Source organism: Tauraco erythrolophus, chromosome 2 (genome assembly GCF_009769465.1).
Source record: "Tauraco erythrolophus isolate bTauEry1 chromosome 2, bTauEry1.pri, whole genome shotgun sequence".
NCBI classification, from domain to species: domain Eukaryota; kingdom Metazoa; phylum Chordata; class Aves; order Musophagiformes; family Musophagidae; genus Tauraco; species Tauraco erythrolophus.
Genome location: NC_141466.1, coordinates 14,843,948 through 14,867,336, shown reverse-complemented (window position 1 = coordinate 14,867,336; position 23,389 = coordinate 14,843,948). Strand labels below are relative to the sequence as shown.

Genomic DNA, 23,389 nt, shown 5'->3' with positions numbered 1-23,389 from the left:
AGCTGAAGAGGCTCAAACCTACACCTGCTAAATTCCTGGACAAAGTCTTAATTACTAGACAAGAAGCTTTTCTGGGAAAGGCTGTCCATCTTTTCTCCTGTTGAAATTGTGTTACAAAACAACCAAAAGGACAGATTCATTGGGCTGAAAACTCCTGGCTTTTGGTCTCCCAGGACGCCTTCTCTAATGCATTCCTAACAAACATTTAAACAACAACAACAATAAATGCCCTTAAAGAATACAAGCAAGCCCCTAAAAAGTCTTATGTAAACAAAACAGGTTTTTTTAGCCATCTGTTCTCTGACAGTGTAAGGATATTGAATAGTTTTGTACAGTTTTGAGAGTCTCATTTACACAGATACTTTGCGCTTCTTCTCATTCCATTGTTAAAATAACACTAAAGAGAAACCTTATTGACAAGATTACAGTACTTTGTTCACCAGTGTATTTTAGGAGATCGAATTTAATAGTAGCAAAACCAGTCACACTGCTTAAGAGCATTTTCTATTATCAATCCCAGTGCTAGAATCCTAGCTCTAATTTTTGTTCCATAACATTTGATTTCCTAATAGATGAGAGACACTGAGCATGGGGTGATCCACAATAACCTTCATGCCTCATAAAGAAGGCAAGAAGGGCACAAGCACTCGCCCACTCAAGTCACCTTGTCATGCTAATTCAATACACCTAGGTAATTTCTATTTTCCCTTTGTGTTTCTGAAAAACATTTATGGATAGGTTATGAAAAATGCAAACTAATATGACCATTACAGTAATTGCATTGGTTAGGTTTATTAATTTGTCACAATTAAGTCAATAAGAGTTTTAGTAACATCGTTATATTACTTGATTAGTTTTGAAAGTGATTATCCTAAGAACTCTATTTAATTGGAAGCATCTCAATTTACAGGGTACATTAAACTCCCAGTAGCATTCTAAGATTATTCAACATATGCAGGTCAATTACCAGTAATCACTGTTTCATACAACTGCTTCATAAGAAACTTCAGTACAACACTGGAAAAGAATAAAAGGGGGTTCTAAAAAATACAACTGAACTTCAGTCCTAAAAAATACAATTGAACTTCAGTTCACATTATTACAGTAAATGGCTATATCTAACATCCAAATTGTTAAAACCATTCTGAAATGCAAAAGATTATAAAAATTTGAGCAAAGATTAAAAAACAGTTGTCTACCTGAAAACAGATGATGTTAATTTGTCAGGATTGCCAAATCACTGAATTGCACTAACTGCACTCATGCTCAGCTGCACATTAATTACCAGATTAGAAAGTTATAATTAATTTTCTTAATATCACTAACTGCTTTTCTTCCTTGAGTTAATAAAAACAGATTGCAATCAATCTTTGTTAATTCATGCTGCAGAACAGAACTGCTGTACTTATTTCCACATGTGAAAAGCACCGCATGCGTAGCTCTTGGTGTAATACCCTGCCTAGAAGCTGTATCTTCTGACATTTTAATGAAGTGTTGTAATAAGGCAAATAAATTATAAATTATGTGACTTAGTATAGTTAGTGGAAGAACTACATAAGCTTAAAATGAATTTTTAAAGAATCTCCTTAGTTACAAAATTCAGAGGTGCACAGTATTTCAACATATTTCCAACTAGAAAAGAGGTTTTACATGTAGTCGCGTTGTTGAAAGGCTTCACTGCTGACACTTTTTAAATTTCTTAATCAGCTGACTGCCAGTAGAAACTATTAAAAGTGTCCCATACCCATCCAGCCTTCACAGAGCAGAAATTGCAAGAAATTGAAAGGAAAACAACTTTAGAGATATAAACTAAAGTTCATTAGAGTTCTGATCATCAGTGTTCAGTTATAAATACTGCAAAGATAATTCATGCAGCATTCAAGCTGCACACATTTTCCTGCATCCATATTTTTATTAGCATCAAAAGGTGGTATTATAAACCAGAAAGGATTATTCAAGGGTTCTCTTGTGAGGGAAGGAGAACTGAATAAAACGAATGCACCTTTTCTCATTTTCCATTTGTACCTGAAAGATGTTTCATTTCTCCAGCCTCATTGCTGCTTCAGAATTCTTTCTTTTCGCCCCTTGTATTCCCTGCTTTGTAAAAGATAAGAACGAGTGCAGAAATATGAGAATTATGACATCATGGCTTCCAAAGGGTGGCAACCTATTTTATTCTGATGTAATAGAAGTTTTCACATGGTCAGTTTAGGTGTCAGAAAGGGAAGACTGAATATTCAACAGCAAATGAAGGCTGAAAATGTTGCTGTTGGTTTGTTGTTTGTTTTTTTTTTAATGTTTCTAAAGTCTTCCAGAGGATGGTAAAACTCACATAATTCTATATTTGAGAGAATGGAGCTAGGAAAATAGATTTTTAAAGAATATATAGCTTTCAGCAGCAAAGCCAAGTGAACGCTTTTTGTTTATTTATCCTTTCTCCCAAACTTCCCTAAAGCAGCCCAACTTGCCTTACACTGCTAAATGTCATATATATAAAAAATAGAAATATGTTATATATATAAAAACCTATATGCATGTATACATATATACACCCCCTCTAATGTATAATAAAATATGCCTAAGAACAGCTTGATTATCACACCTTCCAGAATATTCAAGTACTTTAATATAGTCAAGACCTTAATTAACAGCGTATTACATGATAATACACTAGGAGAAGCAGGATTTAGGGACCAACTTTTCCATAAAGCATTTTACTTTTGGGCGGCAACCCTAGCCTATGTCCCATTTTGAGTACTGCAGACAGGCAGAGAAGCAGATCAACTAGGCAACCTCAAAAGCAGGCAAGAGGAAGGATGGGGCCGAGAAGCAGTCTGCCCAGAAGTCTCAGAAGACAGACATGGCACAATACTCAGCACAGTTCCCAAACATTAACTTTTGCCAGCTATGAAACTGCAACATCTGAAAAAAGACTCAGTGAAGCAACCCATAGGTCTGGAAAACATGATGCATCCAAGATTCAGATTCCTCTTATGGAAGATGTGGGGGCAAGGGCAGAATCATAATTCAACAGAAAAAAAACATCCATCAGAGCTGAAAATCACCACTGGTGTGCTTCTCCTCTAAAATAAAAATGGATTAGAAGAGGGCAGCAAGCATGGACTATGAGTAGCAGGGTTAGGAAATACATACATTAAAATGGGATCAAAAATGCATTGCAATAGTTCTTGATTTACAGAAAACGCAACTAAAAGGCACTGGATGATCTCAGAAGCTTATAATAAAAACTTGCAATTTAATTAAGGATTCAAAGACAGTCCGGATGCTGAAGAGATACTATGAGAAACAACGTAGCTCTTTTCCAACCAAAACCTGCTTGCATTGACTAACAGGGAGAGAACTGAAAGTAACAAGTACAGCACCTCAAGTATCTGTATTTAATGCTGAGATTATTATTTAAAAACAAGGACGTGTTCTGTGAGATTATTATTTAAAAACAAGGACGTGTTCTGTATTCAGCTGGGTGTACGAAGCTGGTCATAAATCCGAGAAAATCTAACTAAGGATCAGCAATAATGCAAGCAAAGAAGACAATAATCCTTTCATTGTTTTAAGACTCCTGAAAAGAAAGGAAACTTCACAAATCTCACTAAATGCTAAACTTAACTGAACAATTAACAAATAATAAACTTTAGTTTCTGTTAAAATCTAAAGGTAAAAATCAGTCTGCATGAATGTTCTTACTATTCTGATATAACAGACTGATTTCTAGAGAAAAAGAAAACCTGTTTTATGTTGATTTGTTATTTTAAGGTCACTCTACAAGATTAAACGGAAAACTGCACTGAAAGAGTATCTGATGTATCCATGAAAATGGATATGCCATGAATTTCAGAAGAACAAAAGATGTCACAGGCAGTTATGACTAGTCAGCTTAAAATTAAACATGCTTATAAAAATGGCATTAAAAACCATCCATCAGCATTGGCACAATGAAACTGAAAACCACAAAGTTCAAGTTTCATAGTATTAATAGAATTATTAAGTACTATGAAGAGAAGTTTAAAATTCATATAAGTGAAACAGTTTTTTGTGATACACATGACGCATCACAACTTCATCACTTACAGGCAGAGTTTCAGCTGTCCAGCTGGGAGGTTATGGCTTGGAGGAGGTTAAGGTGAGATCCTCTTGTATCAGAAGCAATGAAACACCATACAAAGATGAAGGAAGATTTATCTATATCTGTATATATATACACAGACACATATACATGTGCATATATGTGTGTCCGTATCTATAATGAAAGACATTAAAAGGTTAATGCACTTAGAGAAGTATTGAAGGAAAAAATGTCTTTTTAGTGAGAAAAAAAGGATCCCATGAAGAGGACAGTAGAATCTGTTCTCAGTAATGATTTCTGAAAAAAACGTAGTTAGCAACTCCTTCTTCACAGGCATTATTTTAGGATAAGAAGAATACAGAGTAACTACAAACATTAGTCACCTATTTAAACTAGTGTTTATTTTAGAATCTAAAAGAGTCCTACTTTTGATGCTAGGTAAAAATCTTGTTCCTCCAGTGTTTTAATGCTGAACAGGTATCATACCCTTATGGATATTAACACCAACAACTTAGTCAGACAGTCAAAGTACAGCGCTTGGTAGATCTCAATCCTTATTATGCAACACATTACAAAGATGCTTAAACTAGAGTAGGAAAAAAACAAACACTACCTTTCCATTTTGAAATAACTATTTTTAAGAATGACACACTCCATTTTAGGATTCATCGAGGTAGAGGTATTAAAGCAATTTGAGCTAAAATACACACGGAAAACACTTGGTAAATGCTCCCTCTCCCCTTCTCATGGCCATTTAAAGAGTTCCCTAGTGAACTAGAGCGATGGATTTTGCAGGCAAAATGCCACAAATGTATGTGCATTGTATCAAACAGACAAAGTGAATAATTCATAAGTGTCTTTACAATTTGACATTTAGAAAATTCTTAGGAGAAACACTCCTAATGCAACTATTACTTTTAGATGAAGTGTTTCCCTGAGGTGACTCGAATTGTGGTGGAAGTGACTGAGCAGTGCTTGTGCTCATTTTATTTATTTAATGAAACATGAAGCCTGTAGGAATCGATTTCCTTCCCTCTGAAGGAAGCTTCTTCCAACAGCCACATTTTGTCTATTATAGGATTATCACTTACTGGACACAGATTAAAATTAGGACATACATGATACAAGCAATTGAAAGTGAAATGATCTTTAACCAGGGCAAAGATGAATGTGCCTGCACTCAGGTGACGGTGTTCCCAGCACAGTCAATACGGCCAAGGGCGGGCAGCCTAACGGGCCAGGCACCGGGCATTTATTTCAGGGCAAGACAACTGTCCCTCAAGCTACTTTGTAGTGCCTGGCTCCCTAACGACCGTAACGGCAGCTAGTTCCTGCTGCGCTGGTAAAACGTACAAACCTGGCTCTTCCTGAACCAAGTCTCATCCTGCACATCTCTACGTTCAGCTCCAGCTCTCAAACATATTTGGCAACTCCGTACTACCAGAGAGACTCAAGGGCTCCCTTCCTTCCCCTAGGCAGTGGGATAAATCACAATTATCTGCCAATGTCAAGGCGATAGTGGCAGTTTTCCAGCTAAAGCAAGAGCACAAGCAACACCAACATCTATATACTAATTTATAAAACCCTATTTTCAGTAAATGCCATTTCAAAATCTTGCAGGCAGATTTCTTTGGGGAGCAAGAGCAGTTTTAACTCTCAGGAAGCAAACAGGATTTGATGCAACTTTCCCACACTCATCACCATCCTCCCTATGTCACCGTGTTTCAGTCAAGGATTGTCTAATTTTCAGCCAGAGTAGTAGAAAATTTTAAGTACCTGGTTGGTACATGTCATCTATTGGTTCATGCCATAGGTGGCCAGGGTGAACTTCCTACTCCTGATTTCTTCCAGGGCATTACACAAAATAGCACAACCTGCTTACCCTGACTCAAATCCCTCCCCCTTTCCAGCACAGAAAACTTTCATCTCTTCTTTGTAAATAATACACACAAAAAAGCCATTTCCCATTTTTTTTAAGTTGTCAAGACAAAAATTTATGATAGCTGGGGAAGATTTTGATACCCTGAAGAAAGCATCTGCTGTGAAGGGGGACAAAACCCATGAAGTGAAATCCAAGACCTTCCTGTAACCAGCTGACTTCTGTGGAACTGTTTGTCGAAAGGTTTGTTTTGTTTCATAAAAGAACACTATCTGTTGCTAGCACCACAGAGATCTACAAAGTGTTTGCAATCATACATTTTATGCTGAGGAATCACATTACTGATACTCACACAGGGTTTTACACTGATAAGTAGTGTGATAATTATGTACTTGTAAGTATACTGATTTTACAGTGCACTAATAAACTGTGGGGAAAGAGTCAGTGTTTAAACTTAGATTTTGGCACTAGAAGCTCTTCCCTTTGGCTATAAAGAAAGCACTTGAACCGAGAAAGATATTGTGCAGTAGCAATAATAGGTCCCAAATCCTTCCAGTGTTATTGCCAGAGGGCAGCCTCCCACACAAATTCAGCATTACAATATTGAATTGAAGCTGCTGGTTGAATAACACAGCTTAACATTATGGGCTATCACCAAAATAATATTATTCTTGGTTCTTTTTTTTTTCCACCCCCTGCCAAACAGATATGTTGCTCAAACTATCTCATACAATTTTTCTGATATTTTTATAATGAGATTTTTTGCACTGCTCAATGGCAAATCTGACACTACCACAGGTCAAAATTATCTATCCTGAAAACCATGCTAGTATGTACTGATACCTACAACCAGAAAATCTAAACTTTAAAAACACTCTCGCACCAATTTTTTAAATTTTATCTATGACTATGAAAGAATTATTCATGGAAACTCAAAGGAAAATAGGAAAGCTGTTTGTTTTGGTTTTGTTTGGGTTTTTTTGTTTTGCTTTGTTTTTTAATGAAATATAATTTTACAATAGCTCCTTTGATTCTTATTGAATATAAAGCACTAGTCACGCAATGCAGAACTGGCTACTCATTTCAGATGAGGCAAAGACACAGCATGCAATTTGTTTACTGTGGTGTTCTAACATGTTCTAAACCAATTAAATTGCTCATTAGATGACATATAACATGGTGATATCAAAATACCCCAAACACAAAACTATTTTTCAAGCTTATTTTGCATCCAGTACTGACTCATGAAAAGAAAACTTGTTTATGAATCATGCAATGAACCAGCGGGTTAACTAGCACCTGAAATGGCAGTGCTGAAAAAATGTACCCTTTGTTGAAATCATCCTTGTCCCTACTTCCTTATAAATTAGGACGGAATTCATTTGCTCAACTCAAAAAGTTAGTTCTTTCAATTATTTGCCTACGGTCGTCTTTAGTGAATGGAAAGAGATCAGTATCTCTAGAAGGCAAATCATTCTATGCCAAAACATATGTTTAACACCAGAGAAATAATTTTTAGACAGGTAAGGCTCAGCTAGGATTTATCTCTCCGCTTCCAGTGCTAATATGAATTCACTGTGATCCAAACGTCTGAGGGAGAAAGTCTGGTTTCAACTGGTCTGTTTTGCTATAGGGTAAATTTCAGTGTTTAACTCAATATCCAAATCCTTTTTGTTACTATTATCATTTTAATTTATTAGATCACTGGAGCGTTTGCCAAAACCACACACACAAAACATTTATTAAGCATGCAAACTAGATTACTTGCAGGTTTTTTTTTCTTTGGTAGTTTTGATTTTTTTCCTCTAAAATTATGCCCAAATTAGACAGAAGAGATAAAACTAAAGATTCCATCTAAATACAACTTTTGCATGGTCTTACCATGACAAACTGTGCAAACAATGTAAGTTTCTCCTCTTTAAAACCCCTTTAAAAACCAGGTTTATTTTTGTCAAAGACGGTAAAATTAAAAGAATAAGTTTTATTTAAATCTGTAGTCTTTTTTTTTTTTAAAAAAAAAAATTAGTTTAGACACTGTGTAAACCAGAAAACAGTGTAAACCAGAAAATTTAAATTAGCCATCCTGATTTAATCTCTGCAAGCAGATGCTTGTTCAGTCACTAAGACAAGTAAAAGCATGAACCACTAATTCTGTTAAAGAACATAATATCATACAAACAACTTGATGCTTAGGAAAATTTTGCAAATTAATGCAACAATCACATTCCAGGGATTTCTGATGGTGTAAGTGGGGGAATCACAGAATCACAGAATGTTTTGGAAGGGACCTCAAAGGATCATCTAGTCCAATCCCCCTGCCAGAGCAGGACCACCTAGATCAGATCACACAAGAACGTGTCCAGGCGGCTTTTGAACATCTTCAGAGAAGGAGACTCCACAATCTCTCTGGGCAGTCTGTTCCAGTGTTCCGTTACCCTTACTGGGAAGAAGTTCTTCCTCATGTTTAAGCGGAACTGCCTATGTTCCAGCTTATATCCATTTCCCCTTGTCCTGTCATTGGATGTCACTGAGAAGAGCCTGGCTCCATCCTCATGGCAGGGAATTAAGCTGTCCAAAACGTTCAGTAAATTTACACATTTGGAACCTTTCTTCTTTATATTTTCAAACTTTCCCAATGCATTAAGATTCCTTTACAAACTATAAAGGAATATGCTGTTAAGTGCATTGATTATGATATTTTGGAAGAAGTCTCAGAACTCAATGAGAACTGTTCTGTTATACGCTAATATCTTTTCTTATGAATGCTAGAGTTTTTCTAGTGACGTAGCACACTGAAGACATTCTGAAGGCTATCATTCCTCAAGTGATTTAGGTACATGAGACTTTAAACATGTTTTGAATTTGGAAATTACTTTGAAACTTCAATGTATCTTCAAGCAAGTGCTGTTGTCCAAAGACTAATGTTTCACAACTTGGTGGTTGCTTTATCTGCCATGTTTCCTCCTATGCAGAAGGTGCTGACAGACAAGCTCCTTTAAATGCTCATAACCTAAAATACTGCCAGTACTCTGAAATACCACAGCATGTGCCCCAGAAGAGAACATCACCTGTGCCTGTGTCACCCTGGCAGACACTGTGGCATTTTAGTGTAAAATCCCTCTCCAAAGCAGCCAGCCTCTGTTGGGCAAGCTAGACTGGTGCAGGAGGAGCCATCCTGCTGGGCACCACTGTCATGGAACAGGAATCCTAGCTGGTGGTAGAAGCTAAAGAATTCAAAATAAAAAATTACATGTGTATTTTTCCTAGTTATTTTTTTTTTTTTTCAAGTAACATGAGAGAAAAAAATGTGCTGTGGGTGTATTTTTTTTTTTTCTGCGGAGATCCACTTCAGAGCAGGTAAGACTGCGACTGGAGAGAGCTACTGCAGGAAAAAGCCGAAGAAAAGCTCTTTTCTAGGGCTTTTCTGGAAGCATTTTCTAGCCGGGACCAGATCTGCCGCTGTTGGGGGCGGTGCCGGCGTAGGCGGCTGCTGCGAGAGCCGGGCGGAGCCAGCACAGCTGTGAGTCACGGGGCTATAAATAGCCTCAGGGAGGGCAGCGGCTAGTCGTTGTCCACCGCGAAGGAGCTGAGGAAGGCTGTTGTTCCCGCCTAATGAGGGGACAACTGCTGCAGTTTACAGCTCCTTGGACGGGATTTGAGGTACTTCATCTTATCAGGGAGTCATGGTGGCCACTCGGAGGAGGAAAAATGTGCTTTCAGCACCCACTCGAAGGGATGTGGGTGTTCAGGTCACAGGCTGTGAGGAATGTCACAGCTTATCCTTGGTAGCTGGGAGCAACCCTGAGGATGGCTGCGTGAGGTGCGAGCAGGTCGATGACCTGTTAAGCCGGGTGGTGCAGCTCCAGGATGAAGTGCTGGAGCTCAGGGAGGAGGTGAGCAGGTTAAGAATAATTAGGGAAAGTGAGAGGGAAATTGACAGCTGCCATAATCTGGTTGTGGCAGAGCAGAAAGAAGTGGAGAGGGTAAAGAGGATCAGGGAACGTGAGGAATTAGGGGACGAGGAGCAATGGCACAAGGTCCCTGCTCGGCGAGGCAAGCACAACTGCCTGGCAATTCCCTTGCCCCCCCAGGTGACCTTATGTAACAGGTACAGTGCTCTGCGAGGGGAACTGGATGACAGGGAGGGTGATGGCTGTCCCTGCTTGGAGGTGTCTCCAAAGCCGGATCGGACTGCCATCGGTACTAAAACCTCATCAAAAGAAGAAGGCATAGACGAGGGCCCACGCAGAGGGTTGCCTAAGGGGAGTCAGTCTGCCTCACGACTTCTGACCGCCCCTGTTAAAAGAAAAAGGAGGGTAATTGTCATAGGTGATTCCCTTCTGAAGGGAACAGAGGGGCCAATATGCCGACCGGACCCAACCCACAGGGAAGTCTGCTGCCTCCCTGGGGCCCGTGTCAGGGACGTCACTAGGAAACTCCCTGCTCTGGTACGGCCCTCTGAGTATTATCCATTACTGGTCATGCAGGTTGGAACTGATGAGCTAACAGAGAGAAGTCCAAAGGACATCAAAAGGGACTTCAGGGCACTGGGGCGACTGGTCGAAGGGTCAGGAGCCCAGGTAGTGTTTTCTTCAGTCCCTTTAGTGGCAGGAAAGAACATAGAAAGGAATAGAAAATCAGATTTGATTAACAGATGGCTCAGAGGCTGGTGCCACCGATGGAAATTTGGTTTCTTTGATCATGGGGAGGCTTTTGCTGAACCAGGTCTGATGGCACCGGATGGGACCTGCCTTTCTCAGAGGGGAACCAGGGTCTTAGCTCAAAAGCTGGCAGGGCTTTAAACTAGATTTGAAGGGGGAGGGGGGGAATATCAAGAATGATAAAGATATGCTGGAAGTACCTGTAGAACAGAAGAAGGGAATTCCAGCCACTCCAGCCAAGAAGTCAGATTTATACCGCTGTCAGCATGGCACCAGTGCCAGCACCGAGGGTCCAGAAGCTGAGGAAGGATCGCAGGTATGTTCGAACGATCTTACACTGCCGTCCAAGAGAACCCCTGTCGCTCCAGCCAGCGAGTCGGCTTTGTCGGAGGCCCAGCTGAAGTGTATGTACACCAACGCACGCAGCATGGGAAATAAACAGGATGAGCTGGAGATGCGTGCACATGAGCAGGGCTACGACCTTATTGGCATCACGGAGACGTGGTGGGACGACTCCTATGACTGGAGTGTCAACATGGAGGGGTATAAGCTTTTTAGAAAGGACAGGAAGGGCAGACGAGGAGGGGGTGTCGCTCTCTACGTCAGCAACTGGCTGGAGTGCGTGGAGCTTCGCCTGGGGTCGGAGGAGGAGCTGACAGAGAGCTTATGGGTCAAGATTAGAGGACGGGGACGGATAGGCAATGTTACAGTAGGGGTCTGTTACAGGCCACCTGGCCAGGAGGACAGAGCAGATGAGGTGCTTTATAGCCAGATAGAAGCAGCCTCGCGGTCACAAGCCCTGGTCCTCATGGGGGACTTCAACCACCCTGACATCTGTTGGAGAGACAATATGGCAGGGCACAGGCAGTCCAGGAGGTTCCTGGAATGCGTGGATGACAACTTCCTCCTGCAGGTGATAGAGGAGCCGACAAGGAGGGGTGCCATGCTCGACCTTGTGCTCACCAACAGAGAGGGACTGGTGGGCGATGTGACACTTAAGGATAGCCTTGGCTGCAGTGACCACGACACGGTGGAGTTCAAGATCCATGGGGCAGCAAGGAAACTATACAGCAAGCTCTGTGCCCTAGACTTCAGGAAGGCGGACTTCGACCTCTTCAAGGACCTGATGGGCAAAGTGCTGTGGGAGGCGGCCCTGGAGGGACGAGGGGCCCAGGAAAGTTGGTCCACATTCAAGGAGCACCTCCTCCAAGCTCAGCAGAGGTGCATCCCGATGAAGAACAAGTCGGGCAAAAAGACCAGGAAGCCCGCGTGGATGAGCAAGGAGCTCCCGGACCAACTGAAAATGAAGAGGTTAGCCTATAGAGGGTGGAAGCGGAGACAGATAGCCTGGGAGGAATACAGAGAAGCTGTACGAGTGACCAGGGATCAAGTGAGGAAGGCTAAAGCCCTGAAGGAATTAAATTTGGCAAGGGATATAAAAAGCAATAAGAAAAGCTTCTATAGGTATGTAGGGGACAAAAGGAAGTCCAAGGAGAACGTAGGCCCCCTCCAGAAGGATACTGGTGCTCTGGTTACCCGGGACATAGAGAAGGCTGAGGTACTCAATGACTTTTTCGCCTCAGTTTTCACTGATAAAGCCTCTTGTCTTACTGCCCAAGCTGTGGAAAGAAATAGCAGGGACTGTGAGGATGAACCACCGCCCACTGTACTTGAAGAGCAGGTTCGGGAACATCTGAGGAACTTGAAGGTGCACAAGTCCATGGGACCTGATGAGATCCATCCGTGGGTCCTGAAGGAACTGGCGGATGAAGTTGCCAAGCCACTGGCTATTGTATTTGAGAAGTCGTGGCGGTCTGGCGAGGTCCCCGATGACTAGAAGAGAGGGAACATAACCCCCATTTTTAAAAAGGGGAACAAGGAGGACCTGGGCAACTACAGGCCGGTCAGCCTCACCTCTGTGCCTGGCAAGGTCATGGAGCAGATTCTCCTGGGAACCATGCTAAGGCACATGGAGAGCAAGGAGGTGGTGGGTGACAGCCAACATGGCTTCACCAAAGGCAGATCGTGCCTGACCAACTTGGTGGCCTTTTATGATGGGGTGACAGCATCGGTGGACAAGGGTCGACCAATGGATATCATCTACCTGGACTTGTGCAAAGCTTTTGACACTGTCCTGCACGACATTCTTCTCTCTAAACTAGAGAGGCATGGGTTTGATGGATGGACCACTCGGTGGATAAGGAATTGGCTCAATGGCCGCACTCAGAGAGTAGTGGTCAACGGCTCGATGTCCAAGTGGAGACCGGTCACGAGTGGCGTCCCTCAGGGGTCCGTGTTGGGCCCGGCCCTCTTCAACATCTTTGTCGGTGACGTGGACAGTGGCATGGAGTGCACCCTCAGCAAGTTCGCCGATGACACCAAGCTGTGTGGTGCCGTCGACACGCTGGAAGGGAGGGATGCCATCCAGAGGGACCTCGACAGGCTGGAGAGGTGGGCCCGTACCAACCTCATGAAGTTCAACCAGGCCAAATGCAAGGTCCTACATCTGGGTCGTGGCAATCCCAGGCACAAATACAGACTGGGTGGTGAATGGATCGAGAGCAGCCCTGAGGAGAAGGACTTGGGAGTACTGGTGGACGAGAAGCTCAATATGAGCCGGCAATGTGCTCTTGCGGCCCAGAAGGCCAACCGCGTCCTGGGCTGCATCAAGAGGAGCGTGGCCAGCAGGTCGAGAGAGGTGATTCTTCCCCTCTACTCTGCCCTCGTGAGACCTCACCTGGAGTACTGCGTCCAGTTCTGGAGCCCCCAACATAAGAAGGACATGGACCAGTTGGAGAGGGTCCAGAGGAGGGCCACGAAGATGATAAGAGGGCTGGAGCACCTTTCCTATGAGGACAGGCTGAAAGAGTTGGGGCTGTTCAGCCTGGAGAAGAGGAGGCTCCGGGGTGACCTTATAGCAGTCTTCCAGTACCTCAAGGGGGCCTACAGGAAAGATGGGGAGAGGCTGTTCAGGAGGGCCTGTTGTGATAGGACAAGGGGTAATGGTTTTAAAATAGAGGGAGGTAGATTCAGATTGGATATTAGGAAAAAATTTTTTACCATGAGAGTTGTAGAACACTGGAACAGGTTGCCCAGAGAGGTGGTGGATGCTCCATCCCTGGAGATGTTCAAGGCCCGGTTGGACGAGGCCCTGAGCAACCTGATCTAGTTGGAGATATCCCTGTTCCTTGCAGGGGGGTTGGACTAGATGACCTTTGAAGGTCCCTTCCAGCCCTAACCATTCTATGATTCTATGATCTTCTTGTTCTGAATCCATGCAGAGGCTTCGAGGCCTCAGTAGCTCCAAGAAACTTTTGTCCAAACCTTGAATCCTTTGAGGCCTGGAAAGGTCTGTAGCATAACTTAAATGTTCTGTACAAAACGTGATAATTTAAAAACCAATAATAAAAAAAAATTACCAGAAGACGACCTTGCATTAAAATCATGCTGACAGCTTCCCAATACCATAAATATTGCAGTTTTGTCACTTCAGTCCTTGGTTACCTACAAATGAGTATCTACTTTGTTCAAAAAATTTCATAAATTCATTTATATTCATAAAATACATAATATTGAATTCAACCTGGGTCCACCGTTTCTGTATAATCAACGCTAAAGTGTAAAAGGCACAAAATCCTAGGCTGATATCAGACACAGTAAACACTTTATGTCAAGTAAATCTTATCACTCCCTGTGGTTTGATGTTAATATAAACTAATCAAATGCATTACAAACTCCTCCTTTTTGACTTCTGTTAAGCTTCCCTCCTCTGACCCACTTCACCCATACCTCATAGCTTTTCCCTCTATACAGAACTTCCCATGGTCCCTATATCCACAAATGCTTACATTGTTTACTTTTGTCACTGAGCCAGGGGAACAAGCACAGTGTCCCCCTTAGCGACAACATTTGTAAACAGGCTGGATGTCCAAAAAAGCCATTTCCAGTTTGTCTTGTTTCCAGAAATAACAATAATATTTAGCCCAGTCGAAATAAGGTCAGGTGTAACTATTTTTCAAAGTTTCAGGTGCACTTCAAGGTTCTATGATACATTGATTCTTCATAAAATGCCAGCCACCTTCATGTCTAACAAGTATTACTACAAAGTAGCACAAAAGGGATAATAAATAACCTTAAAACAACTATTCAACTGGTCCATGTACACAAAGCAAACATTTTATGCAAAATACATTCTTTCATATAAGAATGCTTCTGTGTTTATTAGAAAGTCGTAATGTGGTCTTATTGGAACTAATAGTGACTGGAAAAAGATATAGGTCTGCTTTCAACAGGGGAAAAAGCGACATCCAAAAGTCCATCCAAAAGAGAAAAAATATTGTACAGCATCTTAGAAGTTTATTCCTGACTGATCCAATAGACTAACAACAATCTGGGTTCTTCTCTGTATTTCACAGCTGGGCATCAGCCCATAAACACAAGCCCCATACAGCTTCCTTTTTAATAGTTACAGGGCTAAAATTAGATGGATATATTAAAAAGGTTACTTGATCCTGCGAACATGATGCAACCTGGAAATTTGTTAAGACAACTTAACTCACTATTTCTATAAATAATTTAATAATAATTTATTTCTATAAATCTGAGAGGTATATTACAGAAATATACAAACAATCCGATTGCTCAGCCGTAGATTACTTGAAGTTTTTGGAGAGAAAGGGAAATGAAAGTTTTATCATGAAGAAGCCAGATTGTCATGGCTCATTGAGAAGAAAAATAAAGGATCTCGAACTAGTGGTATTTTAAGAAGCTGTTTATAGTTGCTGTTTTAGAGGTACTGAAGATGAAATATCTAAACAAAGGATTTGGGAGAGGGAGGAAAATAAGTAAATAAATAAATAAAAGTGGCTTTGCCAGCTTGTGCTCCTTACCCCTAAAAGAAGACCCAAACCTATTTGTCAAGCCACCACTGCCTTACACACATTTTCACTCTGCAGCCTCTCTTTCTACCAGTGTTTTCAGCCAGAAGAGTCAACAAGTATTAAACACTGGTTACTCGAATAAGAAAGTGAGCCGTAAAAGCAATGTTAAATTCGGCAGTATAAGCAGAAGTGAAAAACAGATGCTGAAGATGAAATGAAGATACAGAGCAGTATCAAGGACATCAGAAACATGGAAACACAACTGAAACATTTAGAAAGAAAGAAAAGGAAATCTCAGTACAAACTACCAATCTAATTTCTTCAAACGTACTTCAGAGACAAAAGGAAATTTTACAAACACTCACACTCAAGAATTGGCTAATAATTTTAGCTGAAGAACAGTACAGTGAATTTTTTAATGTATTTGATAATTAGAGTTCCACAAATAAGATAGTAATTGTCTCATGGTCATTTAGCCGTAAAGAAAAAAGCAGGATGAAGAAAAACAATGGAGAATAGAAAGAGTACAAGACCTCAGGCGGATGCCTTTGGCATGTAAGGACACAGTCTGACAAAAGCTCATATATATGTTTACACACAGAGGGATGAAAGGAGAGAGCAAGTCTGGCTATGATGATACAGGACAAGCAGAGAAAACAAACTATTTTGTGAAGAACATTTGCATAGTGAAACAAATATCCAGCTCATCTGTTAATCCAAAAATAGTCATTTAAAAATAACCACTGACACTCACAATCTCTTGTGAGTGTTCTCCAATTTGAAGCATAAATCAAAATAAAATCAAATAAAATACTAATCAGAAATGAGGCGTATTAGATCTGAAATATATGCAGGCTTCAGTGGCTTAGCGTTTCCTAAGCCTGGATGACAGCGTATTTGTTTACGCATAGTATTATGGAAGAGTCATCTATTGAAGGTCAAATCTACACAGATGTGCAAGTATTCAGAACGAATAACCAAGAACCGAGCATTTAATGTAACTTTTTCTGCCATAACAAAGGAAGTTATCGCAGCAGAGATCCTATTCCACTTTGCTGCCAGATAAGAAACGAATCCCTTTTGCATTACCACCTTGCAGTGTTTGTGGCTGACATCTGTGGTGCACCACAGCAGTTGTGAGAAGCTAGGAACAAAACCACGAAGACCTACCACAGAATTCAAACTAATTGCAAAAATCATTGCTATATTTAACAGATAAAAAGGGATTTAGATAAGGTCTACATATAAGACAAATTTTTAGCCTAAATACTTTAAATACATTCAGATATACTATGCAAAGTAAGGTACCGTTGCGTTGCAATTACAAAGGTATGCTAGGGTTTTGTACTCTGAAGTTTTTGTAATAGTTTAAAAACAAATAACCAAAACCACAAGTCTTTGTGCTATTTAACTTGTGCAGAACTCATTAAAAGCCTGTTGAGAAGAAATCGTTAGCATGCATGTAAGTAACCAAACTCCAAGGATCATCACCAGGCAGCAGTTAATCATAGAATGGTTAGGGTTGGAAGGGACCTTAAGGATCACCTAGTTCCAACTCCCCTGCCATGGGCAGGGAAATCCTCCACTACACCAGGTTGCCCAAAGCCTCATCCAACCTGGCCTTGAACACTGCCAGGGATGGGGCATCTACAACTTCTCTGGGCAAACTGTTCCACTGCCTCACCACCCTCTGAGTGAAAAATTTCCTACTTATGTCTAATCTAAATCTCCCCTCTTTCAGTTTAAAGCCATTGCCCCTTGTCCTGTCACTACATGCCCTTGTAAAAAGACCCTCTCCAGCTTTCCTGTAGGCCCCCTTTAAGTACTGGAAGGCTGCAATAAGATCACCCCAGAGCCTTCTCTTCTCCAGGCTGAACAGCCCCAACTCTCTCAGCCTGTCTCCATAGCAGAGGTGCTCCAGCCCTCTGATCATCTTCGTGGCCCTCCTCTGGACTCGTTCCAGCAACTCCATGTCCTTCTTGTGCTGGGGACTCCAGAGCTGAACACAGTATTCCAGGTGGGGTCTCACGAGAGCAGAGTAGAGGGGCAGAATCACTTCCCTCGACCTGCTGGCCACGCTCCTTTTGATGCAGCCCAGGATACGGTTGGCTTTCTGGGCTGCCAGTGCACATTGCCGGCTCCTGTTGAGCTTCTCATCCACCAGCACTCCCAAGTCCTTTTCCTCAGGGCTGCTTTTGATCCATTCTCTGCCCAGCCTGTATTTGTGCTTGGGATTGCCCCGACCCACGTGCAGGACCTTGCACTTGGCCTTGTTGAACTTCATAAGGTTCTCACAGGCCCACCTCTCCAGCCTATCAAGGTCCCTCTGGATGGCATCCCTTCCCTCCAGCGTGTCCACAACACCACACAACTTGGTGTCATCTGCAAACTTGTTGAGGGTGCACTCGATCCCACTGTCCATGTCTCCAACAAAGATGTTAAATAGCACTGGCCCCAGTACTGACCCCTGAGGAACACCACTCGTCACTGGCCTCCACTTGGACATTGAACCGTGACTACAACTCTTTGAGAGCGATCATCCAGCCAATTCCTTATCCACCGAGTGGTCCATCCATCAAAACCATGTCTTTCCAGTTTAGAGACAAGGATGTCATGTGGGACAGTATCAAATGCTTTGGATAAGTCCAGGTAGACAATGTCAGTTGCTCTTCCCCTATCCATCAATGCTGTAACCTCATCGTAGAAGGTCACCAAATTAGTCAGGCAGGATTTGCCCTTAGTGAAGCCATGTTAGCTGTTACCAATCACCTCCTTATTTTCCATGTGCCTTAGCATAGTCACCAGGAGGATCTGCTCCAAGATCTTGCTGGGCACACAGGTGAGACTGACTGGCCTGTAGTTCCCTGGGTCTTCTTTTTTCTCCTTTTAAAGATGGGGGCTATGTTTCCCCTTTTCCAGTCATTGGGAACTTCACCAGATTGCCACGACTTCTGAAATATGATGGATAGTGGCTTAGCAACTTCATCTGCCAGTTCCCTCAGGACCCGCAGATGCACCTCGTCTGGTCCCATGGACTTGTCCACCTTCAGGTTCTTTAGATGGTCTCGAACCTGATCTTCTCCTACAGTGGGTGGTTCTTCATTCTCCCAGTCCCTGCCTTTGCCTTCTGTGACTTGGGCTGTGCCGCTGGAGCTCTTGCCAGTGAAGACTGAGGCAAAGAAGTCATTGAGAACCTCAGCCTTCTCCATATCCCGGGTAGCCAGGTCCCCCGTTTCCTTCCGGAGAGGGCCTACATTTTCCCTAGATCTCTTTTTATCACTGACATATCTATAGAAGTTTTTCTTGTTGCCCTTGATGTCCCTGGCCAGATTTAACTCTATCAGGGCTTTGGCTTTCCTAACCTGATCTCTGGTTGGTCAAACGATTGCTCTGTATTCCTCCCAGGCTACCTGTCCTTGTTTCCACCCCTTATAGGCTTTCTTTTTGTGCCCGAGTTGGTCCAGGAGCTCCTTGTTCATCCATGCAGGCCTCCTGGTGTTCCTACCAGACTGTCTCTTTGTTGGGATGCACTGCTCCTTGAGCTTGGAAGAGGTGATCCTTGAATATTAACCAGCTTTCTTGGTCCCCTCTTCCCTCCAGGGCTTTATCCCTTTGTACTCTCGTGAGGAGATCCCTGAAGAGGCCGAAGTCTGTTATCAGCCTCTTCTATGATGAGAAAGTTCAGGAGCCACTAACTCCCTCCTGCTCCTGCACACAAACGTGCTTCTCACCCCCCATCTCATCTCTGTTTGAAAGGAACGTGAAATATAAGCCCCTCTGAGCTGACATACTGGGGTTTCTGTAGGACTGGCTCTGAGCCTTTTACTGGGAAGCCTGAAGCAACCACAAACAACCCAGGAAACATGCCAACGTACATCCTACTCTGGGGAAAAGGTGTACCCAGAAATACAGATCAAGCAGAGAGCAGTGGAAGATGTTGGCTGTCAAGGACAGAATCACGCAAAAAACCCACAACACAAAACCAACACATGCACATAAGAAATGCCCCTTGATTCACCTTCTTGTGACAGGTGGTGCTGGGGCTTATCCGCAGTATGAAGAAAGCTGATGTGTCCTTGCAAATACACAAATATACCCCACAGGTGTAACTTTCAATATTCTTCCCCAGGCAGTGCAAAGAAAACATTTTCTATACCAGCACAGTATCACTGCTAGCAGGCCTGAGGCAGACCAAGGAATCGCTGACATGTGTCTGGAGTCAGATACTGGAGGTCCGAGTGACTTCAGGAGAACACGCATCTCCTACAGCAAACACGCAGCAGTCTTCAGAGCACAACTGGCCAAAGCAAAACCAGTCCTTGGGAGAGGGTGCATGTCCTGGTTTCGGCTGAGACAGACTTAGTTTTTCTTTTTAGCAGCTAGAAGAGCATTATGTTTTGGATTTAGCCTGGGATTCATTATGAGAAGAATGTTGATAGCGTGCTGTTGTTTATAGTTGCTGCTGAGGCCTCAAGGACTTTTCAGCTTCTCCTGTTTTTGCCAGTGTGCAGGGGCACAACAGGCTGGGGAGGATCATGGCCGGGACAGAGAGTCTACAACTCCCCTTATGATTTGAACTTAGACTTAGGATTGAGGGTCGAATTGGCCAATGGAGTATTCCATATCGCGCAACACCATGTCCAGTATAAAGATAAGAGTGCACCAGGAAGAAGTGCTCTCTGCTCTTTCTGGGGCTCTCCTGGACTTTCAGTCTCTCAGGGTGCTATCTCTCTCTTGCTCTCTTTTTGGGCCTCTCACTCGTCTGGGATTGCGGTGTCGGGACTTATCTGACTTGGAATCATTTGCTGGGATGGGACCAGCATTGGTCATTGAGTGGTGGGCAATTACACTATGCATCACTTGCTTGTATATATTATTATCATTATAGATATATTCATATATTATTATGTTATCATTACTACCTTTAATTTTATATTATTGCTATCATTAAATTGTCCTTATCTCAACCCACAAGTCTCTATCCCTTTTTCTCTTTAATTCTTTTCCCCATTGCCTGGGGATGGGGGAGGGTGAGCAGGCAGCTGTGCGGCATTTAGTTGCCAGCTGGGCTAAACCACAACAGTGCCAATCAGCAAGTTACTTGTAGCAGATATTACTCTTGTTTCTTGATACACACTGAAGGACATGCTGATGCTACCTTTCAGAACAGGTAAAAATAGTAGTATAAAGTGGCTACAAACCTTATCTTTTCAGAGTAGCACATGTCCTTTTGCTCTTACCCTACTGAGACCAACACTAAAACCAATAGAGGACTTCAGGAAAAGTGAAGAGCCACACACCAAGTGACAAAAAGCTGCCTTATTCACCTTACTCTGAGGTGAATAAATGTATTTCTGTATGCATTCTTGCGTGTGTAATGTACATCTACTTAAATTTCCTAATGTAAACTGTCGAACCAAGGATCTTATGTCAACTTTTACCTACCTGGAATGACAAAAACTGTGCAGCAATTTTAATAGTTCTGTGGTGAAGACCATTTCAATATAACTATTTTATATGCTCTAGTCACCAAAAAGCAGTTGTTTTACCTCTTAATATTAAGCAATGCCCAAGGTATCCCAGTGGGAGTGTTGAAAGCAGGTAGCAATTTCTCTCCAAGCTCTACTGCCTTCTTTCGGAAAATCTGGAAGTTAAGAAGAAACAAAGTGTTGGAAAATGCATTGCTGCTCCCACTAAATTAATTTAGATAATACTGTTAAGTTGTTATTGAGTACAAGTCATCTCAGCACAGCGAAGCATCCCTGCTTTGTCAGTGACGTCAAAGGAATGAAGCAGCACAACCTGTTTTCCATTACACACAGTAACAGGAGAACTCACACAGCAGGATCACACAGTGACGATGCCCACACGACCTGCGCCTGCCATGACCAGCATCAAGCCAGAGACACCGGCGTGGCCAGACTCGCTCCGGCTTGTGCAGAGCTGCTTGCGCACTACCCGCCATGCCTGCTCCGGATCCAGACTGGCTCGCAGGCAGCTCCCTCCCCTGAGCAACACCCCCTCCCCGAGCGGTGCGGACGCTGCCACAGAAATGCCGCCTTTGCCCTGCGTGAGGTTTATTAACGGCGGCTCAGCGAGCAGCGGGAAGCCGGGCTGGATTGCTCTGTACCTGCCGTACTGAGAGAACGCACTACATGGGCAATCCATGGTAAAAGCAATGCCCTCCCCACCCTCCACTCCCCCCCCACCCCCCAAAAAAAAGAGAAAAATTATATTTTTGCAGCACCAGAGTCATAGGGACTCAACTGGCTTATACCCAGTTGAGTTTCAATGCCATGACTAATCCAAAAATTGGAGTATACCCCTACAGATTACATGCTAAAGACTGGCTAAATCTCAGATAAGAGCTTTAGATTTCATTTTGAAAAGAAGAAGCGGAAAGACCCCAACTGCTTAGCATGTGCCCACAAGAATGACAAACAATTTAACATCAGGAACTTTTACTTTCAGAGTACTAGTTACAAAGCTAGAACAAAGAATATTTTGCTCTCCTTCAACTGCCAGCTCAACTCAGGTAACATTAACCTGACTTTTTGAGCAGTGAGTGCTCTAGTAAGAGTTTTTAATTAGAAACAATATTGTTCTAACTTAAATATAGAAACCTATTTAGTGATTTCAATATGTGGATATTCAAGGCCTATTTGCTTGGAATTACACTGGGATTCTGCACAACACTGAAAAGGATTATCCCAGGTGTAGTAGCCAAAATAGCAAAGTCACCTTCATTGTTCTCTCTTTCTAATAATGGCTCCTTTCAATTCATTTTTTTTCCCCCTCAGACATATTTATGATGAATTTTTATTTATTTATGTATTAGAAATCAACATGTACATCTGATGCCTCTTGCAGTGTAGCCAAGTACAGTACTGCAAATTTTCAGAGAAGGAAAAAATGCATACATGTTTATGTGAATACATAAATAAAGACATTTGCTAGTCAAAACAAGGTAAGGAAGAAATTTCTTTCCACATCAATAAAATACAATTTATAAAAACCCACTTTCTAAAAGCCACTTTGAGTAAAGGTTTTTATTATTGATAAATGCGTGATCAGGAGAGATTATAAAACTCCAGGATAATCAAATTACCATAAAGAAGCTCCAGACTATCCCACAGTCTTTTCATATGACAGAGACCACAAGATTTTTGTGACAACAGATCAAGATTTAGAATTACAGCGCAAGCTATTTTGAAGGAGGTAAAGTAATTGGAAGCCAAATTACGGCTGAAGTCAGAAAACTCTTTCAAGTGGATTGCACGTGGGAGAAACTTGAATCAAGGCAGCAGGGAAAACAATTTGGTCCAAAATCCCTTCACAATCCACGTTATTTCTGACTTCCCAGTTTACCAATCATGTGGATTCTGCTGAGAATTAGTTACGGATTTGTGATCTTCATCCAGCACATAATTCAGTCTCCCCAAGGGTTGAAACCTTGAGGGACACTCAGAAACAGCTGGTGCAGAACATAATTGTCTCTTCATAGATTTTCTTGAGAGGAGCAAGCAGCAGTAACCCCACCAGGAGCGCACGAGCTTTCCCCTCGTTACGCTATGCAGCCACATTTGTTCACCTTGGTCTGTAAAACCCAAACCTATGATTTGCTCTTTCAGCACAAGAGAGGCCTCCTCAGCCTTTCCCAACATATGGTGTGATCAACTCATCAGCTTACCTTAGCACCTCTGCCGGAAACATTAAAGCACTAACAGCAGAGCGGTTACGATGAGCCTCCCAAGCAATGGGTGCACAAGGACGCAGCATAAAACATGATCTTTTGCCACATGCAAAGGGGGCAGATATTGTATTTTACGGAATGTGGTTAGTGGTGCCACAGGTACTCTTTTTAGATGTGTATTTAAGAACAAGA

At 42.3% G+C, this 23,389-nt stretch overlaps 1 protein-coding gene across 1 annotated transcript in view; it reads right to left on the bottom strand.

Moving 5' to 3' along the window:
- Positions 1-23,389, bottom strand: part of MAN1A1 (mannosidase alpha class 1A member 1) — a 167,491-nt gene that overhangs the window by 53,071 nt on the left and 91,031 nt on the right. Inside the window, exon 5 of the mRNA XM_086632109.1 lies at positions 21,054-21,148. Within this exon, the coding sequence (XP_086488235.1) occupies positions 21,054-21,148 (95 nt within the window). The remainder of the gene's footprint in view (positions 1-21,053; positions 21,149-23,389) is intronic.